We start from the raw sequence: 26,124 nt of genomic DNA on the forward strand, positions 1-26,124 counted from the left end.
TTATCGTGCCGTGATTTTACCAGTCCGGCCCACTTGGGAGTAGACAGCCCTGATTTAACCGGTCTTTCGTGATTTTGCCTTTTCTTTATACGACACCCACAATAACTTTGGGATAAATCAATCAACGTGATTGACGTGTAGGAAAAGGATTGAGCTTTGCATGTTCAAGAAATACAACATTCTTTCGATAAAAGATCCAAGGATGGGAAAAGTATGCAAAAATAACTAATCTAGTAGTGGCGTTAAATAGGAGTGTCAAAAAAAAATAAAAAATTTCAGATTAATCGCGATTCTTATTTGTAACGATTCTTAATTTATTTTTAAAAATCAGACAAAAAAAAAAAAAAAAAACTGTCCAGTCACTCAGGCGAACCATAATGTCGATGGATGCCCGTACCTGCTGTACAGATTTAGTTTAGAAAAGAAGTGTTGGATACTTATCTTGTCTTATTTGTATTTGACTTTATTAAATGTTTGGGTAGTACTTTATTAAACAAAACCAATTTTGCTTTAAGTAAAATAGAAATTGATCAGAGCTGTTTATTTATTTTATGGAGGAATGTAGTTAATCGTAGAACAAGTAGCCAATGTTAATAAAAAAGTATTGATTTTGAATCAATAATTGATTTAAAACGAGAATCAAATCTGAATTGAATCGTTACCATCCATCCATCCATTTTCTACCGCTTATTCCCTTCGGGGTCCAAGAAATTAATCGAATCAAAGACTAAAGAGTCACCACCCTAGAGTTAATTGCTTATGCATTGGTCCCTTGCCACATCGCGTCTCAAATATTGCAGCTTCACGACAGTTTTTTTTTTTTTTTTTTTTCAAACATTCTACATATTTTTGGCCTAAATTAAGTGTTGAATAAGTCTTATATGTATTACAGTACAGTATTTGTAAATGGATGGATGGACGAATAAGGCAACAAGAGAAGCATCACACACTTTTCTTTTTTAAAACAATAAACGACCTCAACAATATGATTTGCTTAGTAGCTGGACAGAGCAGTTAAAAAAAAAATAAAATAAAAAAAATTAAATAAAAAATGGACTCGATTGAGAATCGTTACAAACAAGAATCACGGTTCAGTCAAAAAAATTTTTTTTACATCCCTCGTAGATAATGCTTTTTTTTGGACATATTAAGGCTCAACGTCTACACTAAAATCATGCCATTGTAGAATTTATACAATGTGTGGTGTAGAAACGGTAAAATCATCAATACGCTGTTGTCACAATCCATATACTTCTGGACCTAAACCTTCTGGGACACACCTTCAAGTCGCAGGGTGTCAAAACAGCCATCAAAACAGGCCTTTTTTTTTTGCAACCACAAATATACCAGTCACTCATAATTAGTCTGTTTTCATAAATATCCTGCCAATGATCCAAACAGGAGTCAAAAACATCACTTTTCAGAGGTTAAAATGAAGAGGGTTTCTCTCATAGTAACTGCAATAGCACAAGAATGCACAATTTAAATTTTGTACATGTGTGCTAAGTCCATAAAATGGAGAGACCAGGACCGAGTATCCTCCCTAAATCCTGGGGAGGCACTCTTAATGGTTACATGGTACAAAAAAACCTCCCCAAAACAGTCTAGTCTGAAACTGAGAGCCACAGTTAAGATATAATAAATAAAGCTCAATTTCAACCGTGACTATAATTGCACATTAAACACTGAAAAACATCTGATAAATGTCTCGTCAGAGCTCGTATTGCCTTGCTACTTTACATTCTCCCGTGGGTTTCTTTCCGCCATCGCGCTATAAAAATGGCCGTCAGCACTCCAGACGAGTTGCAAAGCTTTTACATTCATTATCATTGTGAGGAAACAGCTCAACGTCGCCTGTAACAGTAACAGCCTTGAACAACGGGAGTATATGTTCATTGTACAGTCTTAACCGCCTAACAGTCGGAATTGTGTTAACACAACACGAAGCTTTGCACAAGTTTGACATATACAGATACAACAAATCAGAATCGGAGGTATTTTTTTTAGCAAAGTTACAATGTACATATTACATGTACGTTTTTACTCCCTTAACAGCATTCTATCAAACACATAAAGGAATTACGCAGTGTAAAAAAAACACAGATTTTACAGAAAAAAACTGCCACCTCAGTCATCAGAAATTTGCTGTGAAAATAACATAAGTAATGTTTTAACATTTGCAATAACACTGTAAAAACAACGTCCGTAGATTTTACGCTAAAAAACTTGCCAGCTCAGTCGGCAGAATTTTACTGTTAGAATGAAAGTGGTATTATTATTAATTTTTTTTTTCAAAAGAATGCACTGTAGAAAAAAAAACAGCAATAGATTTTATGGCAAAAACTGCAAGCTCATACCGTTAAAATAAAAAAAAGGTAGTTTTTCCATTTACAGTAATAAACTGTAAAAACAATGATTGTAGATTTTACGTTAAATAACGGTCAGGTCAGATGCCAGAATTGTACGGTTAAAATAAAGGGGTATTGTTTTGTTTAAGGATTTATGCACTGTAAAAAAAACACCGATTTTTCAGAAAGAAATTGCCAGTTCAGTTGCCATAATTTTACTGTAAAAATACCAGTTATATGTTGTCATTTACAATAATTAGCTGTAAAAATGACCGTACATTTTACGGGGGAAAAAAATGGCAGCTCTGTTGCCAGAATTTTACAGTTAAAGTTGTGCCGTTTCTCTATTTATAGTAATGCACTGTAAAATCGACCATAAATTTTACGGTAAAAAACCCCCAGCTTAGTTTGACAGATTTTACCGTAAAAATAACAGCGGTAGAATTTTTTTATTTGTATTTGAGGAAAGGATGTTACAAAATGATAAAGGGGCATTTTAGCGCATGGTTAACCCAGAACGCTCCAATGTTAAAAAATGATAAAACCAGACTCTACTTTAGATTTTACAGTAAAAAAAATATAACAGGCAGCTCAGATGACAGAATTTAATTACTAAAATAAAAGGCTATTGTTTAAGTTTTTTTTAAATTAAGTATGCATTGTAAGAAAAACCCAAAAACCATAGATTTTACGGCAAGAAATGGCCAGCTCAGTTGCGATATTTTTCCCGTAAAAATGACAGCAGTACTGTTTTTCTATTTACAGTAATGCGCTGTAAAAATGACCGTAGATTTCACGACAACAAAATAGCAAGCTGTCGCCAAGATTTTTCTGTTATAATAAAAATGGTATAATTTTATTTTATTTTTTTATAATTATGCACTGTTAAAAAACAACAACCATAGAGTCTACAGAAAAAATGCTAGCTCAGCCACCAGACTAACCGTAAAATTAATTGTACTGTAATAACAGCTGTAGATTTTACGTAAAAAAATGGCAGCTTTTAATGCCGGAGTTTTACCGTTAAAAGTGGTAGTTTTTCCATTTACAGTAATGCACTGCAAAAATAACGACTGTAGATTTTATGGTAAAAAACTGGCAGCTCAGACGCCAGTATAAAAATAAAGGGGTATTGTTGTTTTTTTAATGAATTATGCACTGCAAAAAAAAACAGATTTTACTTTAAAAAACTGCCAGCTCAGTTGCCATAATTTTACGGTAAAAATAACAGTAGTAATGTTTTTCCATTCACAGTAATGCACTGGAAATATGGCTGTAGATTTTACGGTAAAAGTGTAGTAGCTCAGACGGCGGAATTTTACCGTAAAATAACAAGTGATAGTTTTTATTTTATTTTAATTTCAGGAATCATGCAATATAAAATAAAATGGAGCCTAGATTTTACGGTGACTGTAAATACAGGCGGAACTTTTACAGTAAAAAAAACAAAAAACTGGCAACTCAGGCGCAATAATTTTACTTTTAAAATAAAGTGGTATCTCTATTTTTTTAGGGAATTATGCACTGTAACAAAACAAAAAAAACAACTATAGATTTTACACTGTAAAAACAGAAAACAACCATAGATTTTACGAAAAAAATAAGAATTACACCATAAAAATAACATTTACAGTAATTCGCTGTAAAAACGGACGTATATTTTACGGTCAAAAACTAGCAGCTCAGTAAAAATGAACAGCAAAAATAACAGTGGTCCAGTTTTTTTATGTTAATTTAGGGAATCATGCAATACCAAAAAAATATCCAAGCTTTAACAGTAAACTGAGCTCAATCGCCAGAATTTTACTGCTAAAATAACAGCGGTATAGTTTTTCCATTGATCGTACACTGTAGCGTTTATGGTAAAAAAAAAAATCTCGCAGCTCAGTCACCAGAATGTTTTAAATTTAAAACTAACATTTGTATCGTTTTTCAATTTACAGTAATTTGGTGTAAAACGGTAACATTTTGCCGACCGAGCCGCCACACTTTTTATCGTAAAATCTACAGATTTTTTTTTTTACAGCGAGCTGCAAGTTTGAAAAAAACAGCACAGTAAACAAATCGCTAAGAATTCCATGATCATTCAACAATCACAAAGCGACACTAATTAGTCTGCCGTCTACAGAAGCACATGACGTCAGCAGGCTGCATTAACACAGGAGCTCAGAACATTCAGAGAGAATCTCCCGCTAAAGGTGGCCTGGCTGCACGAGTGTTTACAGTACTGGTACTGGTCCTGAACTCTACAATTTGGATGTCGGGAGAGACAACTCAAAATGGTCACGACGGGAGATAAATTCTGTAAATGCACCTATTTTTCTACATTCTCACCACCTCTATCACCATAATCGAATGGTGCTCACCATTTCTTTTTGTGTAATCCTGCAAACCACAGATACCTATCTTCCTTGGCGAGGTTGAAGTCATGACCATCAGGTTTGACATTCTCCCCAACTTTCACCTTTGAGCGATGGTGACAACGAGAGGAGATCAAAGGTGGCCTTCAACTGGCGTCCCAAAATCCCCCCAAGACTTAAACTTCGGTGACTTTTCACCTACTAGCCTTGATGCATGAGGATGACGCTGACAATAAACACCTCGCTTTCTTCCGGATCGGTGACTTTTCTTGGCCCGTGCGACTACGAGGACGCCATAGGGGAGGGGGCGCAGTCGTGCAGCTGGGCGCAGTTGTCAAGCGCGGGCGAAAGACCCGCCCCCTTGGCTCGAAGGGAGCTGTCCATGCTCTCTCGCCTCTCCTTAATCGCCTCCTCCTCTCGGTCTCCCCGCTTCACGTGGCAGCGGCACACCTCAATGCCGGAATCCCCTGTGAGGCGCCGGTGGCTGAAGTGATCCTCCTCCTCGTCCTCTTCGTCCTCATCCGCGAGGTTTTGCTCCACGGGGCACGCCGTGGACGACAGATCCGGGGGAAGGGCGGAGGAGGGGGCCGGGCCTTCTGGCTCTTTTTCTTTCGCCGTGAGCGTGGCGCCGAGGGGGTCTGAAAAGACGCCATTTTGGACTTGACCGGCGGGAAGGGAAGAAAGCAGAATTAGGGGTGAAAGTGGGTGGCGTGGGTGAAAGTTGTTATTTAGGGGGCGTAGAGGAAGTGAGACGGGCGCAGCTGGGCGTGACAGCCCCTCATTGCCGTTGGAAGCATGACTGGGAATGACATCTGGGGTGACTGCTGGTATAACATCCGGGGGAGCCTGCGACGGAGGCGGCGACACGCGGGTGGCCCCCACCCTGGGCGGGAGGGCGCCGTCCCCGCCTGCGTCGCTCGGCGTGGACATGCGGCTGCTGTCATACGTCTCGTCCGTCACCTGCACAGAGAAGGAGGTGCTGCAGGAGCAGGACTCGCAGGAGCAGCTGGTGTAGTTGTCGGAGCTCTGGGAGGAGGTGAAGCTGCTGGGGCCGGGGCCCAGGTACGGGGGGCAGGGGTGACTTTGGAGCGGGTAGGGGTGGTGATGATGCGGGTACGAGGAGCTCGGACCCAGCATGGCGCCTCCCTGCAGGGCGAAGACCGAGCTGTAAGGTGGTGGAGGCGTGGTGGGCTGTGCCGCCACCTCCTCATAGGACGGCAACTTGAAGGAGGCCAGGAAGCCTGGAAGAAGAATGAGCATGAACTCAGGTGCGACGCTAAATCACGTCAGAAACACCTGCAGTGTATTTTGTACGGGCTGCACTGTTGCCTCATATCTAGTAGGTTTAGTATACTTACAAACAGTGGAACTGCAACAGGAAAACAATGAAAAATGTGTCCTTAAATAAACATACTGAGATCCAGCATGGAGGACGGGTAGTTGCAGGCTCCGTTATACGCAATAAGATTGATTTCTCTCTGTCTCTGCTGCTGCTGGATCCTCAGCTTGGCCCGGCGATGGCGGTAAGCACAGAAACAGCTGAAAAGGATCAACACGGTCCACAGCAGCCAGAACCCTGCCAAGGACAAAGAACCACATCTTTAACCCAGTGAGACCACAAGAAGGGAGACATTCTATCCATCCTTGGTAAGAGGGCACAACCTAAGCCAGGCCAAGTCACCTGGCCCGCAAAAGCTATTAATTTGGCCTGCCGAACATCGCCCAAAAAAGGCTTAATGAAACCATTTAAACTAGGGTTGCTCATGTAAGCAGTACTGCCGCCACCCCACAATGAAGCAGCAGTTGGGTGAGCAGAAGGGGACTACTCATTCAACCTTGAAAAAAAAATCAAAATAAATTGAAAAAATCGGACTTTTGGACAACAAAGTATGAATGTTCTGCCCTGAGCAAGTGCTCGATTCATTGTTTCCTGTCTGACCTTTTAAGCGACGGACACACTGTTCTAGACAAGAAGCAACAATGTTAGAAATTCACAGGTGTAAGCTTCCTCACTCAAACTTTGTAAATAGATATTGTGCATAAAGATATTTAGTTTGTTTTAATTGAAATTGCCGACTTTGTGATGTCTTTTGTGTTCACGGTCGTGTTGTTTTTTTGTCTAAGAGTAATAACTCTGGGCGATTAGAGCTTCTTTAATACATGTAGCGCTAAATTCGACCAGTAGAGGGCAATAACGCTACACCTTAGGTTACATTGTGTGCAATGTTGGATGTACTGAAGATGTTAATTTTCTATATGCATAAACATATGTAGTTGTGTAAAAGTATTAACACTAAACCTATCTTATCCATGTAAAATACACAATGGACACTATAATTATGTTTATATTTTCAGTTTTACTATCCTAAATGAAAAAGAAAATAAAGAAATAAAACCAAGGAAGGAAAATAATTCATAAAAAAGATAGTGCAGAATAATGAATGATTTGACATTGCAGTGTGAAAGTCAAAGTCTCAAAGGAACATAACCTGCGGAGGCACTTTCGGCCAAAACATCCACATTTTGATGTTCGGCCCCTGACCCCTTGAAACTGCGGCCCTCATCATTATGTAGTTGAATAGCCCTGACCTCAGGCCTATTTCGGCACTTGCTCTACCTTTTAGGTACCATAGCACAAATGTTGGTACCACACAAGGCCGTTTTTTGCTATGGGCAATTTGAGGGCGCACACACAGAAAAAAAAATAGCTCAAAACAAAATACAGTAATTTTATAGACTACAGCCGCCCATTTCCATTACCGTATTTTCCGTACTATTAGGCGCACTTAAAATCCTTTCATTGTCTCAAAAATCGACAGTGCGTCTTATAACCCGGTGCGCCTAATAATAATTAGGCGCAAATTCATATTATGTTAATTATCTGCTGTTTCACTATGTACAACACAAAATGTAAAATATTAAATAGTTTACTGCAGGAATATTTTTTTATGCTTTATGGTTTTCTTGTTAGCTTTCTTCATGAATGTTTTCAAGCATGGTTATTAGATCCTGTGATGAAGGATTTGTGTACTTTACATTAGTGTTTGTATACTGCGTTTCAGTTATTTATCTAGTTTTTTCTATTCTTCTTACATTTTTATATTTAAGATTATATAATAAAATAATACAATATAATATATTGTTGTGATGGTGGCAGGGTTTCGGTGTAAGGGATTGGTCACCCAAGGCGTGAATTTAGCCAGGACCACCTCTTGTACAACAACAGAAGGGTCAATAAAATGTTATTGTATGGAACATATTATTTTGACACCCTTCCACTGTTTTTGTTTACTTCACTTTTGTTAATTAGAGGTTTACACTGCACGGTTTGCTTTTTATCCGCATCTGAAACGAACAACACCTGTTGGAAAAAATGCCCTTCCAAGTGGAAATTCTGGTGAAAATACCAGAATTTTCCTTTATCCAAATTTTCTGGAAAATATCCCTAATTTCCAAATGCAAATATTGACAGGTATGGGATACTCACACCAGAGTTCATAATAGTAGGTACAGCAGCCCGTCTCTCCGCAGCAGTGTCCGGTTACACAGAGATAACCTGCATTGCTGTTTACACCAGGACAGTACTTGGGGTTGACCACAGGCTGGCTACCAGAGCTCCCATGGTGCTTCACCACCTGTTGGCCAAAACAACACCGTGCGTTAAATCCACAGGGCCAAATGCTATTCTGGGAAACTGAAGTAACTTATTAGACGGGCAATACTGGAAATTAGGGGTGTCCCGATCCGATATTCATATCTGATATCAGTCAGATATAAACAAAAAAACGTGAATTGGAATATATCAACATGCATCAAAATGTTCGATATAAGCAGTAGCAGCAGCGATGTCAGCTCAGTGTTTCCCATAAACTGCCAAGATACCTGTGGCGGTGGGGGCGTGGTCACATGACATAATCGAGTAATTTGCATAATTTACTCACAATGATATGATTTTCTCTAAAAAGGCTCAAAAAATGTATACTTACTAATTAATGATAACAGTTTTGTTTTAAACGTCCATCCATCCATTTTACAATATAATTACAACACTTTATGTACATATTTGTATACAGATTTGAACAATAAGTTATTCACTGAAATATATTTATTAATTGTGGTTCTTACAAAAAAATATATCTTATAAAAATATAAAAGCTAAAATGTCTCTTAAAGCTCTGCCATTTTAATTAGTGCATACTAAATAATTTAACTTTAGCCTACTACTACAACCATATTATTTACCAGCAACATAAAGTGAAACAGAGGCAGAGGTGTCCTGCCACAGTCAGTAACAAATAAACAGAAAACAGTAGTGGTGGTAGATAGACACAAAGCTTCATCAAACATCTGATCCACTGAACAAAGAGCTCCAAAAATCTTGATCCTACACTTCTCTTTTGTAAAGTAAATCTGAACAGCCGATATGGGCATCTACATCAACTATATGATTTGCCTGAGAAGCTGGACAGGACAAAAAATAAATAAATAAATAAATAAAATAAAAAAATAATTAAAAAAATAAAATAAAATAAAATAAAAATAAAAATTTTGTGGCGGCCTGAGTTCTTTAGTGGCGGGCCGCCACAAATAAATGAATGTGTGGGAAACACTGCAGCTGTGCGGCATTGTTTTCGAAAATGACATTGCAGCTGAGAGCAAAGGTCTTAAAAATGCAGTACATGCATTCGTGTTGGAATTTCTTGTATGAACGACACTGTTCTGTTCGACATAGCGGGACAAGAAGTAGTGGGTAAAAACGTGAGGCATTCGGCATACACATGGAGATTTAGTCGGGCGAAACGCTCAGCGACGCCTATACAGCCGGGTGTCATGGAACGATTAATGCTGCATTTCAGGTAATAGTCAATATTACTATACTATACATTTGACTTGGTAAAGCCTGCAGAGACCCTGACTACAAAATAAGTAGGGCTGTCAAATGATTAAAATATTTAATCGTGATTGCTTTTTGTTCACTTAACTTAATTAGTGCATACTAAATAATTTAACTTTAGCCTACTACTACAACCATATTATTTACCAGCAACATAAAGTGAAACAGAGGCAGAGGTGTCCTGCCACAGTCAGTAACAAATAAACAGAAAACAGTAGTGGTGGTAGATAGACACAAAGCTTCATCAAACATCTGATCCACAGAACAAAGAGCTCCAAAAATCTTGATCCTACACTTCTCTTTTGTAAAGTAAATCTGAACAGCCGATATGGGCATCTAAATCAACTATATGATTTGCCTGAGAAGCTGGACAGGACAAAAAATAAATAAATAAATAAATAAAATAAAAAAATAATTAAAAAAATAAAATAAAATAAAATAAAATAAAAATAAAAATGTTGTGGCGGCCTGAATTCTTTAGTGGCGGGCCGCCACAAATAAATGAATGTGTGGGAAACACTGCAGCTGTGCGGCATTGTTTTCGAAAATGACATTGCAGCTGAGAGCAAAGGTCTTAAAAATGCAGTACATGCATTCGTGTTGGAATTTCTTGTATGAACGACACTGTTCTGTTCGACATAGCGGGACAAGAAGTAGTGGGTAAAAACGTGAGGCATTCGGCATACACATGGAGATTTAGTCGGGCGAAACGCTGAGCGACGCTTAGACAGCCGGGTGTCATGGAACGATTAATGCTGCATTTCAGGTAATAGTCAATATTACTATACTATACATTTGACTTGGTGAAGCCTGCAGAGACCCTGACTACAAAATAAGTAGGGCTGTCAAATGATTAAAATATTTAATCGTGATTGCTTTTTGTTCACTTAACTCAAACTTAATCACGATTATTCACAGATAGATACACATTTTCACCATTAATAAGTGTACTGTACCACAGACAGATCATTTTCAAGTTTTTAAAACTATGACTAGACAATTGGTTTGGTTAATGACATGTTTATCAAACATTATGCTTTTTAAAAACAGCTCAACACAAAATGGACATAAACGCGCTTCTATTGACCATTTTAAAAAATGACCTGCGGTGTGTTGGTGTATCCCCGACATAATTTCAATTCCTACTTTAGGAGCACTTGTATTCAGAGGAGAGGAGTTACACTTCCATGTTTGGATACCAGTTTCACGGAAAAATAACACAAAATGTGGTTTATTACAATCAAGGTTTGATTGCCATAGATGTTTGGTAATGTAATCTGTGACATTTCTACCTGAATAAATGTCTCGGATATTTTGTACATTAGATGTTGCACAAGTTAATGGTATTCATATTGCTGCATCTTTACCTTCTCTATTTATTACCAAAGTCTAATATTCAGCCGGCTAAACATTCTGTAATTAAAGACTATCAACTCAAACATGTTATAAAGGAATAAACACAATAACAGCCTGACAGAAAAATTCCCCCCACTCCCTATATTCCTCAAATGATATATAAGCATTTATGTAGGGAGAAATATCACAGATTACATAACAAAACATATTTTACAATCAAAGCATGACCGTGACCTAAGCCATGTTTTTAAGACAGACAATGATAAAGACAATAAAAGTTTGTCTTTCCTTTCTGCTGAACATCCCATCATACTTAACCAGTTACAGTAATAATCTACATTTTATGTTACTAATATAGTAAAGGGTAATCTAAACACGGAAGTGAAGTTCCACCTCTCTGAATGCAAGCGCTCCAGCAGACACTTGCTCCAGTGATGACAGCAATCGTGCATTAAAATAGTCTTGTCTTGTCAGGAGAACGACTTGCCATTGCTTTGGACCTGGGCTTTTCATAATGCACCCTTTACTTTGTCTATTTCAGCTTGCTATTTTTTCCTCGCTTGTGGCTCAACAGTAACAGAACACAGTACTACGGAATGAACCGAAGGTCAGACCGGACGCGTGTGAAAAGAAATTATGGGTATTGTGTTATTATTGTTTTAACTTTGACAGCCCTAAAAATAAGTATGTAAGTATGTATGATATACGCTGATATTGTATTGTATTGATATCGGTATCGGCAAATACTCAAGGCAATATCAGCAACGTATTGGAATGGAAAAAGATGTATCAGGACACCCCAACTATCTTGCCTCAAGTCTTAGCGCATGATAGCACATTCAACCAGCAGTCAACCAGAATGACTTAACAGGAAGCCACTCATCAGCAGAAGGCACCTAAAGGGTGATCTGACTAGAATAAACCAGGAATTCATTACTTGGCCGATACCATGCCAAACGTGGTGGAGGCAGCATTATGATGTGGGGATGAACTTGAGAGTATTCAGCATAGAAAATCAAACCTATTGTGTGAAGAATTTTGAGAGATAAATTACTTGATATCCCTTTAGTACATGGCTGTAACAAACACATTGGTGAAGGGTGTTAGTAGTACACTACAGATTAGGGTTAGGGGTGTAACGATTTGCTTTAATAACAATTCGATTTAGAATTTGTGGTTGCCAAAACGATTCAGGAATTATATAATTTTTTTAGAACGATACGATCCGAAACAATTCAGTGAGTTGCAATCGATTCAGTAACTTTTTAGCCAAAAAAAAAAAGATTAACTAGTGTGACTGAAATAAATAATGGATACTGGACACTGCAGGTGGAGTTTTCTATATTCCTGTTATTTCTTGTAAGGGAATTTGATATAAATTGATTATGGATAAACAAGCAAGTAAACAACAATTAATGGCCAATGCATTGAGATCTTATTTGAATAAAGTGCAACCAACACTTGACGTTGAATTAACAAGAGGAAACACTTTCTGCTCACATTTTAAACATTCAAGCAATTTTCAATAAAAGTACAGTAACCAACATTTTAACAGTCGATTCACCTGCTAAATAAAGTTCCCCTACCCGTCCATACGGTCTCTGTTCTCCGCCCTGGCGACGCCAATGAAGGACAAAGTCCCAGGTGTGCGGAAGGTGTGCGGCTTTACTATTGATGGTGTTGGCGCCTCGCTTCCTAATTTTCAACGCCTCCTTCACTCATCTCTTCTGTTTATTTCTTTCTGATGAAATGACTTCTCCTTGGCTGCCAGTTGTTGTGTTCCGGAAGTCAGTGAGTCACTGTAACTTCTTCTGCTGTCACTTTCGTTGTGTCGGTCGAGTCTTTTGTGGCTTAAAGTTGTGTGGCAGCTTCATATTATTGTGTTGTTTGTCTTTGTTGTTGGTTTTGCAATCGTGTTGTAGCTGAAAGTTTTTGTGTTGTAATTAATGATATTGTCTTGTGGCGTTTGTGTTTGCTGTGACCTTTCTCGACCACCGTAGGTATCCGCCATTTTTGTTTTGATGACACCACAGACGAGCAAACAGGCTTAACATTTAAAGTCCATATCATTACACGTGCTAAACTTCATATAAAGTTTGCCGTTCTTAAATCCAATGTTTTCCTTTTTCTAGTATCAATAAAATCGATTGATTCCCTTTTAAAACGATCTTTAAATTAATACTCATCTTCCAGAAGGCAAGCTTGCTGAGCACAGACCAATATACTTTTATATTTAGGAATATAAATCAATCAATCGATTAATCGTTACACCCCTACTACAGATAGATACCTTGTAAACCGTGGGTAGGTCAGCTTCCTTTTGGGGAACAGCTACCTACAAATACAAAATTGAGCATTGTGAGTTTTAATTCGGTCACATGACAATAGCTAAATAATTCCCATGATGAAATAAATACATTGAGACCCAGGCTAAATTGGGGCCATAAGCAGAATTATTTTGGATCCCCTCCCAAGTTACAAAAAAATGTTCACTTTTTTTTTTACTACATCATTTATTTTGTATTTATGTAAAACGATTGGTATACTTTTCAAATGTGATGCATCCTTTGTACTAATTATACTAATACAAATTAATAATGTATTCTTTTAGAGCAAAATAACAAATTCAACATAGTTAAAAACACAAATTTGCAAACATTTCCGACACATTTCTGACCGGTCGTCGAAACCAGTACAACCAGCACTAATGCTGTGCACTATGAGGGACAATGAGAAAACCTAAGGAAGTTTGCCATTATAGTTTATCAGCGGCAAAGCAGGACGGGGCGAGGAATACTTCATATGAAGCGACCTGACATTCATCTAACAATTTACATGCGCTTCTTCTCGAAAAACAGGGCCCCATCACAGGCATGATCTGCGGTGTATAAAGAGAATATGGCCAACTAAAAAACAGGCGCCATGACTGCTACCAAGGGTGTGTGCGGCTGTGCTCGGATGCATGCAATTTCTGACGTTAGTTAAAATAAACATCTATATATAGTTCTAAACATGCTCCATGTCACAGGCTCGCATGGCTGCGGTAGTTGTGACCCCGAGATGCAGGTCAAGTCTTTAATAATATTTAACACAGGATGAGCAGTCACGCACACGGCATGCAGCTAAAAGTCAGTAACCGAAACAAGGCAGGCATTTACAGAAGCCAGCTGATTGACAACCACTACCAGGTATGGCCAGGCTGCCAATCAGCGGCAGGTGAGGGGAAATAGCGCTCAGGGAGACATGCAGGAAAAGGAACCAAACATAAGAGTGCTACACAGGAAATAAAGACAAACTAAGGAAATATAACAAGATGTGATGTGACAGATCATAAACTTACAATAAAACATGCTTTTATTTCGTAATAGTATAATGTTATCATGGTGTTGGCCCTGTGATGAGGTGGCGACTTGTCCAGGGTGTACCCCGCCTCCCGCCCGATTGTAGCTGAGATAGGCTCCAGCGCCCCCCGCGACCCCGAAGGGAATAAGCGGTAGAAAATGGATGGATGGATGGATGGATAATGTTATCTTCTTCCCACTCCCTTTTAAGTTAGCTTCTTCCCGCTCCCTTTCAGGCAAAACTGGATCGTCATGTTTACATACTCTACATTCCCATCCATCCATCCATCCATCTTCTTCTGCTTATCCGAGGTCGGGTCGCGGGGGCAGCAGCCTAAGCAGGGAAGCCCAGACTTCCCTCTCCCCAGCCACTTCGTCTAGCTCTTCCCGGGGGATCCCGAGGCGTTCCCAGGCCAGCCGGGAGACAAAGTCTTCCCAACGTGTCCTGGGTCTTCCCCGTGGCCTCCTACCGGTCGGACGTGCCCTAAACACCTCCCTAGGGAGGCGTTCGGGTGGTATCCTGACCAGATGCCCGAACCACCTCATCTGGCTCCTCTCGATGTGGAGGAGCAGTGGCTTTACTTTGAGCTCCTCCCGGATGACAGAGCTTCTCACCCTATCTCTAAGGGAGAGACCCGCCACCCGGCGGAGGAAACTCATTTCGGCCGCTTGTACCCGTGATCTTGTCCTTTCGGTCATAACCCAAAGCTCATGACCATAGGTGAGGATGGGAACGTAGATCGACCGGTAAATTGAGAGCTTTGCCTTGCGGCTCAGCTCCTTCTTCACCACAACGGACCGATACAGCGCCCGCATTACTGAAGACGCCGCACCGATCCGCCTGTCGATCTCACGAACCACTCTTCCCTCACTCGTGAACAAGACTCCGAGGTACTTGAACTCCTCCACTTGGGGCAAGATCTCCTCCCCAACCCGGAGATGGCACTCCACCCTTTTCCGGGCGAGAACCATGGACTCGGACTTGGAGGTGCTGATTCTCATCCCAGTCGCTTCACACTCGGCTGCGAACCGATCCAGTGAGAGCTGAAGATCCTGGCCAGATGAAGCCATCAGGACCACATCATCTGCAAAAAGCAGAGACCTAATCCCGCAGCCACCAAACCGGATCCCCTCAACGCCTTGACTGCGCCTAGAAATTCTGTCCATAAAAGTTATGAACAGAATCGGTGACAAAGGGCAGCCTTGGCGGAGTCCAACCCTCACTGGAAACGTGTCCGACTTACTGCCGGCAATGCGGACCAAGCTCTGACACTGATCATACAGGGAGCGGACCGCCACAATCAGACAGTCCGATACCCCATACTCTCTGAGCACTCCCCACAGGACTTCCCGAGGACACGGTCGAATGCCTTTTCCAAGTCCACAAAGCACATGTAGACTGGTTGGGCAAACTCCCATGCACCCTCAAGGTCCCTGCCGAGAGTATAGAGCTGGTCCACAGTTCCACGACCAGGACGAAAACCACACTGTTCCTCCTGAATCCGAGGTTCGACTATCCGGCGTAGCCTCCTCTCCGTACACCTGAATAGACCTTACCGGGAAGGCTGAGGAGTGTGATCCCCGATAGTTAGAACACACCCTCCGGTTCCCCTTTTTAAAGAGAGGAACCACCACCCCGGTCTGCCAATCCAGAGGTACCGCCCCCGATGTCCACGCGATGCTGCAGAGTATTGTCAACCAAGACAGCCCCACAGCATCCAGAGCCTTAAGGAACTCCGGGCGGATCTCATCCACCCCCGGGGCCTTGCCACCGAAGAGCTTTTTAACTACCTCAGCAACCTCAGCCCCAGAAATAGGAGAGCCCACCACAGATTCCCCAGGCACTGCTTCCTCATAGGAAGACGTGTTGGTGGGATTGAGGAGGTCTTCGAAGTATTCCCTCCACCGATCCACAACATCCACAGTCGAGGTCAGCAGAACACCATCCTCACTATACACGGTGTTGATAGTGCACTGCTTCCCCTTCCTGAGGCGGCGGATGGTGGTCCAGAATCGCTTCGAAGCCGTCCGGAAGTCGTTTTCCATGGCTTCCCCGAACTCCTCCCATGTCCGAGTTTTTGCCTCCGCGACCGCCGAAGCCGCACACCGCTTGGCCTGTCGGTACCTGTCCGCTGCCTCAGGAGTCCTATGAGCCAAAAGAACCCGATAGGACTCCTTCTTCAGCTTGACGGCATCCCTCACCGCCGGTGTCCACCAACGGGTTCTAGGATTACCGCCACGACAGGCACCAACTACTTTGCGGCCACAGCTCCAATCAGCCGCCTCGACAATAGAGGTGCGGAACATGGTCCACTCGGACTCAATGTCCAGCACCTCCCTCGCGACATGTTCAAAGTTCTTCCGGAGGTACATTCCCTTTGGCACTATATGAATTAATATTATTATAGGTTGTCTACCTTGTACATTTTCTGTGTCATTGCCTGAAATGAAAGTATAATTTTGCCGCCGTATGTGACGCATTCTGCTGCTACATTCTTGCAGTGATTCGTGACTCTGACACGCATCCCACAGCGCAAAAAATGTGAAAAAAAATACAGTGACCAAAAAAATCACTTATTACCCTGGAGAAATTATGAATTTACTGTGAAGTATGTCAACTGTGGTGTCTGCCTCCAAAGTATTAGTAATCACTTTATGTATTATTGTAACTCATCTTTCTTTTTTGTAACATGCTAAGAGAATAAGTGTACTTTATTATGTTTTTTAATTATTATTTCCCCATATTTCTGCACAATAAGTTAAAGTACCAATGATTGTCACACACACACACTAGGTGTGGTGAAATTATTCTCTGCATTTGACCCATCACCCTTGATCACTCCCTGAGAGGTGAGGGGAGCAGTGAGCAGCACCGGTGGCCGCGCCCGGGACATAACTCAGATATGGTAACACAGGCGAGCAGTAGAGAATATGGAGTGATTTTTGGTCCAGAACAGATTTTGTTTTATTCATGGTTGACATATTTCTTGCCGCTTTATGTTGTATTTTTTTAATGAGATTTCCATTTCATTTTCTCATCTATCATTACACCCAAAATTTGGTTTATTTTACTCATTTTATGTCCGTCTATTTGCATTTGTGTTTGACTTTCTCTTTTGCTGTAACCGAATTGCATTATTTTAGTTTTACTGGAATTCAAAGATAGTCTGTTTTTGTCAAACCATCTCGAGTAAAAACGCAGACGCTGTGTCGTGCATTTAACTCGCACAAGAGGCTGTAATCGATGTTCTCCAGTGTTTGCGAACCTTCACTTCCCATACTTGTCTTCCTTCCGAGTTGTGAGGAAAACGATGTAAAAACTTTCCATAATTCTTGCGGGTAGAGCAGCCCCATGCTGCACAACAGGGCATTTATAAACGTAGAAAAACTAACGAGGAAGCGCCACAAACACATAGCATCTGCTCAAAGTTAATAGCGGTCATGGCGCCCTGTAGTCACATGAGTGCCTTTTGACCAATCATTGAGGAGACCGCCTGAAACCGAGTTGGCCATACTCTCTTTATACATATCTCTGGCCCTGTTGAAACCGCAAAATAAGTTTACAGTGGATAAAAATAAGTATTTAATCCCCTGCTGATTTATAAGGTCACTACCTTACTACCGTATTTTTTATAATTTGGTTATTTTAACAGGGAGAGACAGAATTAAAGAAATATTGACACACCATCTGTCTGTGTAGACTCAGGACTCATTTTCCTCAGTCAAATAAAACATTTTTTTTTTTAGCATTTATTTAAAGTTTTTATATCTTGGTAAGGAGGCAAACGTAAAAAAAAAAGCAGGGTGTAAAATACTTATTTTTCCCACTGTACATCAATGCAGGAAGAGCCCTAATAATTGCATTACCATGGCAACCACTGTGGTTGTGCACGCAGGCCTGATTTTCATAGGTCAAATATGGACTGTGACGGGCGAGCCACTTACCGTGGAAGCCTCGGTACCATCCAAGCCCTTCAGGGACATTGTCATCTAGTATAAGACAGATGACATGCAATATTAGTAAAAGGAAAAACTGAATGTATTCCATTATAAATGTCCTATAATTGTCTTTTTTTAATTTTTATAAAAGCCCACTAAAAATGTACAGCAGCACAAATCATTAATCACATGTAAAAATGATGCACGAGCCTCTCATGCAGAATAACATCTGTTGTGATCCTGAAGTTACTGTACATGATACACCACAGTGTCCCAATGTTTGCAGTGGTAAATGTGACATTTTGTACCCAAATGTTGTCCTGTCAGCGTGAGTAGATTTCACAAATCAGTCATGGCTGTGGAAATGTCATACAGGCTCAGTGAGAGAGGGAAGTGACAAATTGCCTGTGAAGGTGCTAGCGAGTGAGGCCAGAATGCAGAAACATTGAGGTTGGGGGTAGCGGGGGTGTTTTGTTGTCAGGCTGATGCAAAGGTTGTCTGCATGGGGAACAATATAGGGCCTCTACTGTATGGTGTACATGTACACAGTTCAGTGCACACAAAAGAGCTCAAACACCTACAAAATGATGATGAGCCAAAATCTAATTGGCAACAAACAGCAGTGTGGGTTACATACTGTATGTGCACAGGTGCATGTTAATAGCATGAAAGTAAACACACCTGTAGTTGTAAGAATATACAAATTCAGTAACCTAATTGAAATTTTTCTCTCCAAAATTGAGATTTGATTTGCGATTGTTATATTTTAGTCATATAAATGCATAAAACTGCGAAAATAACGAGTGAAGGAAGAAGACATGTTACTCTTAGACTGTCAACATATTCTTGCTACACATTAGAACAATATGCAATCATTTATTTTGAAAAATATTTGGCTTTATGCAAACAGACTCAGAGCTTTTGTCTACACCTCATTCTCCTAAATCGAAGAAATAACCGATTGAAAATCATAATTATAATATATAATATTAATGCAATAACCATTTAAAGGATATAAAGTTGTATTTTTCGTTACTGTAGAATTGTTTACCATTGTACTATAGTTGGAAAATAAATAACTTTGTTAACCTGAATAAATAAACAAAAATAAAATGGAAAAATGTAACTTAAATAAATATTGAACATCTCAATATGAATTTATTTTCCTTGTTGAAAAAAATAGATCGGGTTGTCTTTTTTGTTGTTGTTGCCAATCACGGCACTTGTTTGTCCGTGTTGATGGGCTCATATTGCCCATCCGCTTTGAAGTTTAAATATTACCACAACGGGACATTTGGCTTTGTAATCATATTTATTTTGGTCCTAATTGTTGTTATTTTGCTACATTTCTCACTAGCGAAGTCGCCCTCCGCCCACCGAGACAAAGAGTGCGAATGACTTAAACGATGGCTTACTGCGTTCAGTAATTAGACTTGGACTTAGACATTTCCACTGTTATATAAACACACTCAGGTACAGAGAGCGCTGCACAGAGTGAGACCTCTTTCTACCGGTTTAAAGCGAGAGACGAAGAAACGCAGGCTCAACAATTCTGTTTGGCGGACATGTAAGAGTAAAAAAACACCTCCGCCTCTTGCGATTACGTTATCGCACTCATTTTAAAACCTCAGTGTCAATTTGATGTTAATTAAACATTCAGCCCTAGTAAGACGGCTACTTCTGTACAATCCCACATAGGTTGAAAAATGCAACACAACCAGGAGGACTTTGAGATGGATAGCAGACGCGCTAGCCGCCGACCTCACCTTGACTTCCTCCGTCTCCGGGCCGCCGACCGCATCTATGATCGGGTCCTTCGTCGCTCCGTCGATCGCTGGAACGCAGGTGAGCTCGGGTGTTGATGAGCAGATGAGGGCTGGCGTAGGCGGATAGCTAATGTTTTTAGCATAGCTCTGTGAGGTCCCGTTGCTAAGTTAGCTTCAATGGCGTCGTTAGCAACAGCATTGTTAAGCTTCGCCAGCCTGGAAAGCATTAACCGTGTAGTTACATGTCCATGGTTTAATAGTATTGTCGATTTTCTGTCTATCCTTCCAGTCAGGGGTTTATTTATTTTGTTTCTATCTGCATTTAAGCACGATGCTATCACGTTAGCTCCGTAGCTAAAGAGCTTCGCCGATGTATTGTCGTGGAGATAAAAGTCACTGTGAATGTCCATTTCGCGTTCTCGACTCTCATTTTCAAGAGGATATAGTATCCGAGGGGGTTTAAAATACAAATCCGTGATACACAATAGAAAAAGGAGAAAGTGTGGTATCCAATGAACCCTTGTACCTAAGTTACGGTCAGAGCGAAAAAAGATACGTCCTGCACTGCACTCTAGTCCTTTACTCTCACGTTCCTCATCCACAAATCTTTCATCCTCGCTCAAATTAATGGGGTAATCGTCGCTTTCTCGGTCCGAATCGCTCTCGCTGCATTGTAAACAATGGGGAAATGTGAGGAGCCTTTCAACCTGTGACGTCACGCTACTTCCGGTACAGGCAAGGCTTTTTTTATCAGCGACCAAAAGTTGCAAACTTTATCGTCGATGTTCTCTACTAAATCCTTTCAGCAAAAATATGGCAATATCGCGAAATGATCAAGTATGACACATATAATGGATCTGCTATCCCCGTTTAGATAAAAAAATTCATTTCAGTAGGCCTTTAATGAATAGAAAAACTAGTACAAGATAAAAAGCCGGCATACTTAAAGTACTTCCGGGGACCTATTATGCAAAACCAGCTTTTCTTATCCATTAGAATCTGTTATGGGGATTTGCATAAGTCCCGAAAATGTTTAAATCAGACCATGGAGGCAGATTTACCCGAAGAACTTTGCGCGAGTACGCCGTTGTAGTCACTAAATTCCTTATTTTTCTCTGCCCTCTTATTGTGGGGCAAACTGGCACATGCATCCTGCATTTCCACCACAAAGTAGTGTATAGTTCAACTTCTAACTTAGATCTGTCAGTAGTCGGCTATGGGAGCGCTAAAAACCACAACATGGCTTGGTGGGGAGAAGGAGCAGTCGAAGTGAAGCCACTTAAATAAGACCGCCCACAAAACGGCGTACCCTAAAAAGACGCATCCTAAAAAGACGGTCTGAAAGCAGCTTGAAAATGGTCTGTAAAACAATCTATGCAACATATTGACCAAAGAACCATCGTTACATGTTATGTAGACCACAAGGAAGTGTTTTGAATGTAGAAAACAAATATGATCCCTTTAAAGCAGGGGTGTCAAACTCCTTTTAGATCGGAGGCCACATGGACAAAAATGGGCCGGACTGGTAAAATCATGGCACGATAACTTAACATAAAGACAAATTCAGGTTATTTTCTGTTTAAAAATAGAACAAGCACATTCTGAAATTGTACAAATCACAATGTTGTTGTTTTTTTACACTTACATGTTGTGGTTAATAGTATTATATCTTTATTTGTCGTTATTTATATTTTCCGAACAAATTATGTGATAATGTTCATCAGTCAACTCATTGGTGTTAATTTTCAATCTATCAAGATAAAAAATATATATCAACATCAAATTAGAGTATGTAATTTATGTAGTTTGATAATTTTCCTTGACTGATGTACTAACGTGGTTTATTTTGTACATATGTAGCATCATCTACAAAGACACAGAGAATTGCTATTGCGACATCCAGTGGACACATTTAGAACAGCAGTTTATTTTTTAATTTTTATTTTTTCAGACACTTCACTTCAGAGGGTCATAAAAACTGCCATGAAGATCACTGGCTGCTTTCTCCCCTCTCTCGATGAACTGTACAGTGCCAGGTGCCTTAAAAAGGCCCAAAACATCATAAGGGACCCATGTCACCCTGGACATAAACTTTTTGAATTGCTGCCCTCGGGGCAGGAGATACAGGACAATAAAATGCAGGACAAACAGACTTGAGAACACTTTTTACCCGAGAGCAATAGTGTCGCTAAACACAAGACGACAATAATGACTGTGCATGTGAGCTGTGCGCTTGCTATTTTTATCTATTCATCTATGTTCTTATGGTTTTATGTGTTATGAATTTGCACTAAATTAGTTTTACTTACAAATTCGTTGTACAATGTACAATGACAATAAAGATATATTCTATTATATTCCATTCAGTTTATTTCAGGGGTCGCCAACCCGCGGCTCTTTGATCACTCTGATGCGGCTCAGCTGCATATTTGCAGACCCCCCCGATTTTTCCAGGAGGTTTCCGGATTTCAGTGCCTCTCCCAGGGAAAACATTCTCCGATTTTCACCCGACAACAATATTGAGGGTGTGCCGTGATGGCACTGCCTTTAACGTCCTCTACAACATGTCGTCGCGTCCGCTTTTACACAATGCTATCTGCGTGCTGGCCTAGTCACATGTTGTATGCGGCCTTAGCTTACACACGAAAGTGACTGCAAGGCATACTTGCTCAACAGCCATACAGGTTACACTGAGGGTTGTGATATAAACAACTTTAACACTCTTACTAATATGCGCCACACTGTGAACCCACACCAAACAAGAACATCCGCATCGTAACACAACATAAACACAACAGAACAAATACCCAGAATCCCATGCATCCCAAACTCTTCCGGGCCACATTATACACCCCCGCTACCACCAAACCCCGCCCCCCGAAACCCCGCCTACCTCAACCGACGCACGGAGGGGGGGGTGGGGGGGGGGTGTTGGTGGTAGCGGGGGTGTATAATGTAGCCCGGAAGAGTTAGGGATGCATGGGATTCTGGGTATTTGTTCTGTTGTGTTTATGTTGTGTTACGGTGCGGATGTTCTCCCGAAATGTGTTTGTCGTTCTTGTTTGGTGTGGGTTCACAGTGTGGCGCATATTAGTAAGAGTGTTAAAGTTGTTTAAACGGGCACCCTCAGTGTGACCTGTATGGCTGTTGAACAAGTATGCCTTGCAGTCACTTATATGTGTCTGCAGATGCCGCATACAACATGTGACTGGGCTGTTAAGCAGGTTGTAGAGGGCCCTAAAGGCAGTGCCATCATAGCACGCCCGTATTAATGTTGTTTGGGTGAAAATCAGCAGACATTCGTGAGAATAATTGCTCTGAAATTCGGGAGTCTCCCGGAAAAATTGAGAGGTCTGGCAAGTGTGATGCTGTCAAGCGCCATTCATATAAAACTTGCGGGCCACACTAACATTAAATATTAATTTTAAGGTGCGGGCCACGTGTCTGAGACCCCTGGTTTATACATAGCACAAAGCAAAAAAAAACTTAGTATGCAGTGTTATTTCATTTTAAATGTCAAAAGAGTTTTGTGGCTCCCATTGTTTTCTTTATTTTGTGAACGGGTCAAAATGGCTCTTTGAGTGGTAAAGGTTGCCGACCCCTGGTTTATTTCATTCAAAAATTTCAGGTAAATTTTTACACTTCTCAAACTCATCCCGCGGGCCGGATAAAACCTGTTCGCGGGCCTGATCCGGCCCTCGGGCCGTACGTTTGACACACCTGCTTTAAAGCAAGTAAAAATATATCAACCGTGCTTTGCCTTTAATGGGTTAATGCTTAGTTTGCAGGTCCCCCCTTTGCCTAGGGCCCCAATATTGTGTTTGTACTGTACCGTACTATTGTATAACCTGAAAACTTGGAACTCAGGAGGGGTTTCTTTTACATTGTGACCACATTCAAAATGCTTAGACTTCGAGTAACTGATTTATAAATATGAATGATCTTGTTTTAGAAGCTGTGAGAATGAGTCTGCAGTGTTTGTCAACATGGCAGCATGTTGCTCTGCAGCAATCCCTGCCAGCGGTTTGACAGCAGTGTGTGTGTGTTTACCTCCTCAGCCTTGAGCCCAAGACAGAACGTCAACGTCTTCTCTGGATCCATATTCAGAAGAGATGTGACAACATGCAAACGTAGCCAAGAAATTGCGTCCTTTTTTCGGCTTTAGAGCTCCATCACAGCTGGCTCCGAATCAACGGCTTCCCCATCCGCCATTAACGCACACAGACGGGTGGCCCTACGGACCTCTTCTCTCGCTCTCTCTCTGCAAAAAAACCCCAAAAAAACAATCTATGTGACCTTGGCTACTCCGTCTGTAAGACGACACTGTCGTCGAGTGACGTTTTCTTTGTTTTGGCAGAAAGGGTAGCGGCTGCTGCGGATGACGTCATGCTTCATGCAAGCCCCACCACCCATAAAAGCAGCCGTACAGCCAGCAACTTTGATTGGCCGCAGCTCCCAGCAACAGTCCGACACACTGTTGCTCCACGTCCCCACAAACCAAATAAACATTGAGTAATGCAACAATTGTGTGAAAAATGAATAGAAATGTGGATAGATAAAACACACCCAAACTGAATGTCACTATGACGCCAGGGTAATATTCAAACAGTGGCGACTCCCTCTGCCACAAGATGTCGCCTCCATCCACCATGTTCTCTACCACACACAAGACTACATAATGTGGTATTATTTCGCCCAAACTAGGCTGTAATTTATTGCTCAACTTCGGCAGACACGTTCACAACAGTACATCATTAGCTCTACTCCATTTTCGGCGCGTCACTGCATAATGTCCCTGTTAGGGATGGGCAATACCACACTTTTAGGATTCGATACGATACCGATACTTTTTCTTGCATTTTCATCGATACCGATACCATTAATTTCTTATTGGCAATTTATGTCAGTCAAAAATATTACTATAATTATTTAAGACAAATCACAAGACAAATACAGACCATTTATACCACATGTATTATGGTCAATATATAATAAAAGTAAAATTAAAATAAATAACATAAATATGAAAAAATAATTAAATATTATATATAATAATAATTATATATAATAATAGATATTAGGGCTTTACAATTAACTGTCAAATCCGAATTGCAAGAAGCTGCAGTTATTTTTTAAAGTTTGTGATATAATTAGCAATTAATGAAATATGAAATAGGCTAATGTTTTCGAAATGTAAGAAATCATGTTACAGATTAAAACCAAAATCACATTCAATCATATATTTCAAGATTTTCTTGGAAGAAAATAAAACTGTAATGCAAAGATGAAGAATCTCCAAATGGTATCTCTTTCTTATCTTGTTTTAAATACTCAAGCAATTTTCAACTAACAGTAAATTCCCCTGTGTGGAAATTATTTGAATTTAGGATAATCATTTAAACAAAAATATTCAGTAAACATTACTAAAAAAACAAAAAACAATGCCTGTTTTAAGTCAACAATTGGACAACACTGGATATGCCTGGCTGCATCGCTGTCGGCTGGTTGTGTGTGTGTGTGTGTTGCACCTTGACGACGCTCATTCGCTGTCTCTAGCTGTGACGTGACTGGGCCAGCTCTATACTCTGCCAGGTACAGGGGTGTCCAGCACATAGTAAGTTAAGTAAGTCATCAAAAACATCTGAAAGTGATGCTTGCACCCCCCACACGCCGTTTTTTGGTTTATATCGATGCTTTTTTCAGAAAAGTGATGCCAAATGAGTAGCGTGTGAGTATCGATATATCGATACCACAGGATCGATACGCACATCCCTAGTCTCTGTTGCAACACAAACAATAGTTCACACAAAACAATAGTTCCTAGGGAACGCATATCTTAACAGTAGCTCCTAAAAGTACATATAGGTGAGGGCCGACATCCGGGCAACTGAGCTACATACGGGTTCTTCGAGCCATAGCAACCAGACTGGCGTTGAAAACAAACCATTGCCATTACTCTTTAACCTGTCGACCTACGCTGGTTAAACCCGTCATTCTGCCTCCAAAATGCCGAAAAACTGTGTTGTTTTTGGTTGTGCTAACCACAACTGGAAACAGGGAAAACAAAAGTTGTATTTTGTTCTGCCAAAGCGTGATAAAAGCCCACAGAGACGAGACAAA

The 26,124-nt window shown here is 40.7% G+C and overlaps 2 protein-coding genes across 3 annotated transcripts in view; both read right to left on the minus strand.

Moving 5' to 3' along the window:
• The window catches only part of LOC133634101 (programmed cell death protein 4-like), a 175,145-nt gene that overhangs the window by 46,288 nt on the left and 102,733 nt on the right, over window positions 1-26,124 (minus strand). The gene's annotated exons all lie outside the window — the stretch shown is intronic.
• LOC133634097 (WW domain binding protein 1-like) lies at window positions 1,036-24,355 on the minus strand. Of its 2 annotated transcripts, XM_062027096.1 has the most exons (6): window positions 24,055-24,355; window positions 18,245-18,289; window positions 13,249-13,293; window positions 8,196-8,343; window positions 6,123-6,284; window positions 1,036-5,949 (listed from the first exon to the last, which is right to left on the minus strand). In XM_062027096.1, the coding sequence occupies exons 1-6, from the start codon at window positions 24,103-24,105 to the stop codon at window positions 4,991-4,993; spliced, it is 1,410 nt and encodes a 469-aa protein (XP_061883080.1). In that variant the 5' UTR covers window positions 24,106-24,355; the 3' UTR covers window positions 1,036-4,990. The 2 variants fall into 2 exon arrangements, with proteins under 2 accessions (XP_061883080.1, XP_061883081.1); XM_062027097.1 differs by lacking the exons at window positions 13,249-13,293; window positions 18,245-18,289.

The sequence above is a fragment of the Entelurus aequoreus genome, linkage group LG18, assembly GCF_033978785.1.
Source record: "Entelurus aequoreus isolate RoL-2023_Sb linkage group LG18, RoL_Eaeq_v1.1, whole genome shotgun sequence".
Classification (NCBI taxonomy): domain Eukaryota; kingdom Metazoa; phylum Chordata; class Actinopteri; order Syngnathiformes; family Syngnathidae; genus Entelurus; species Entelurus aequoreus.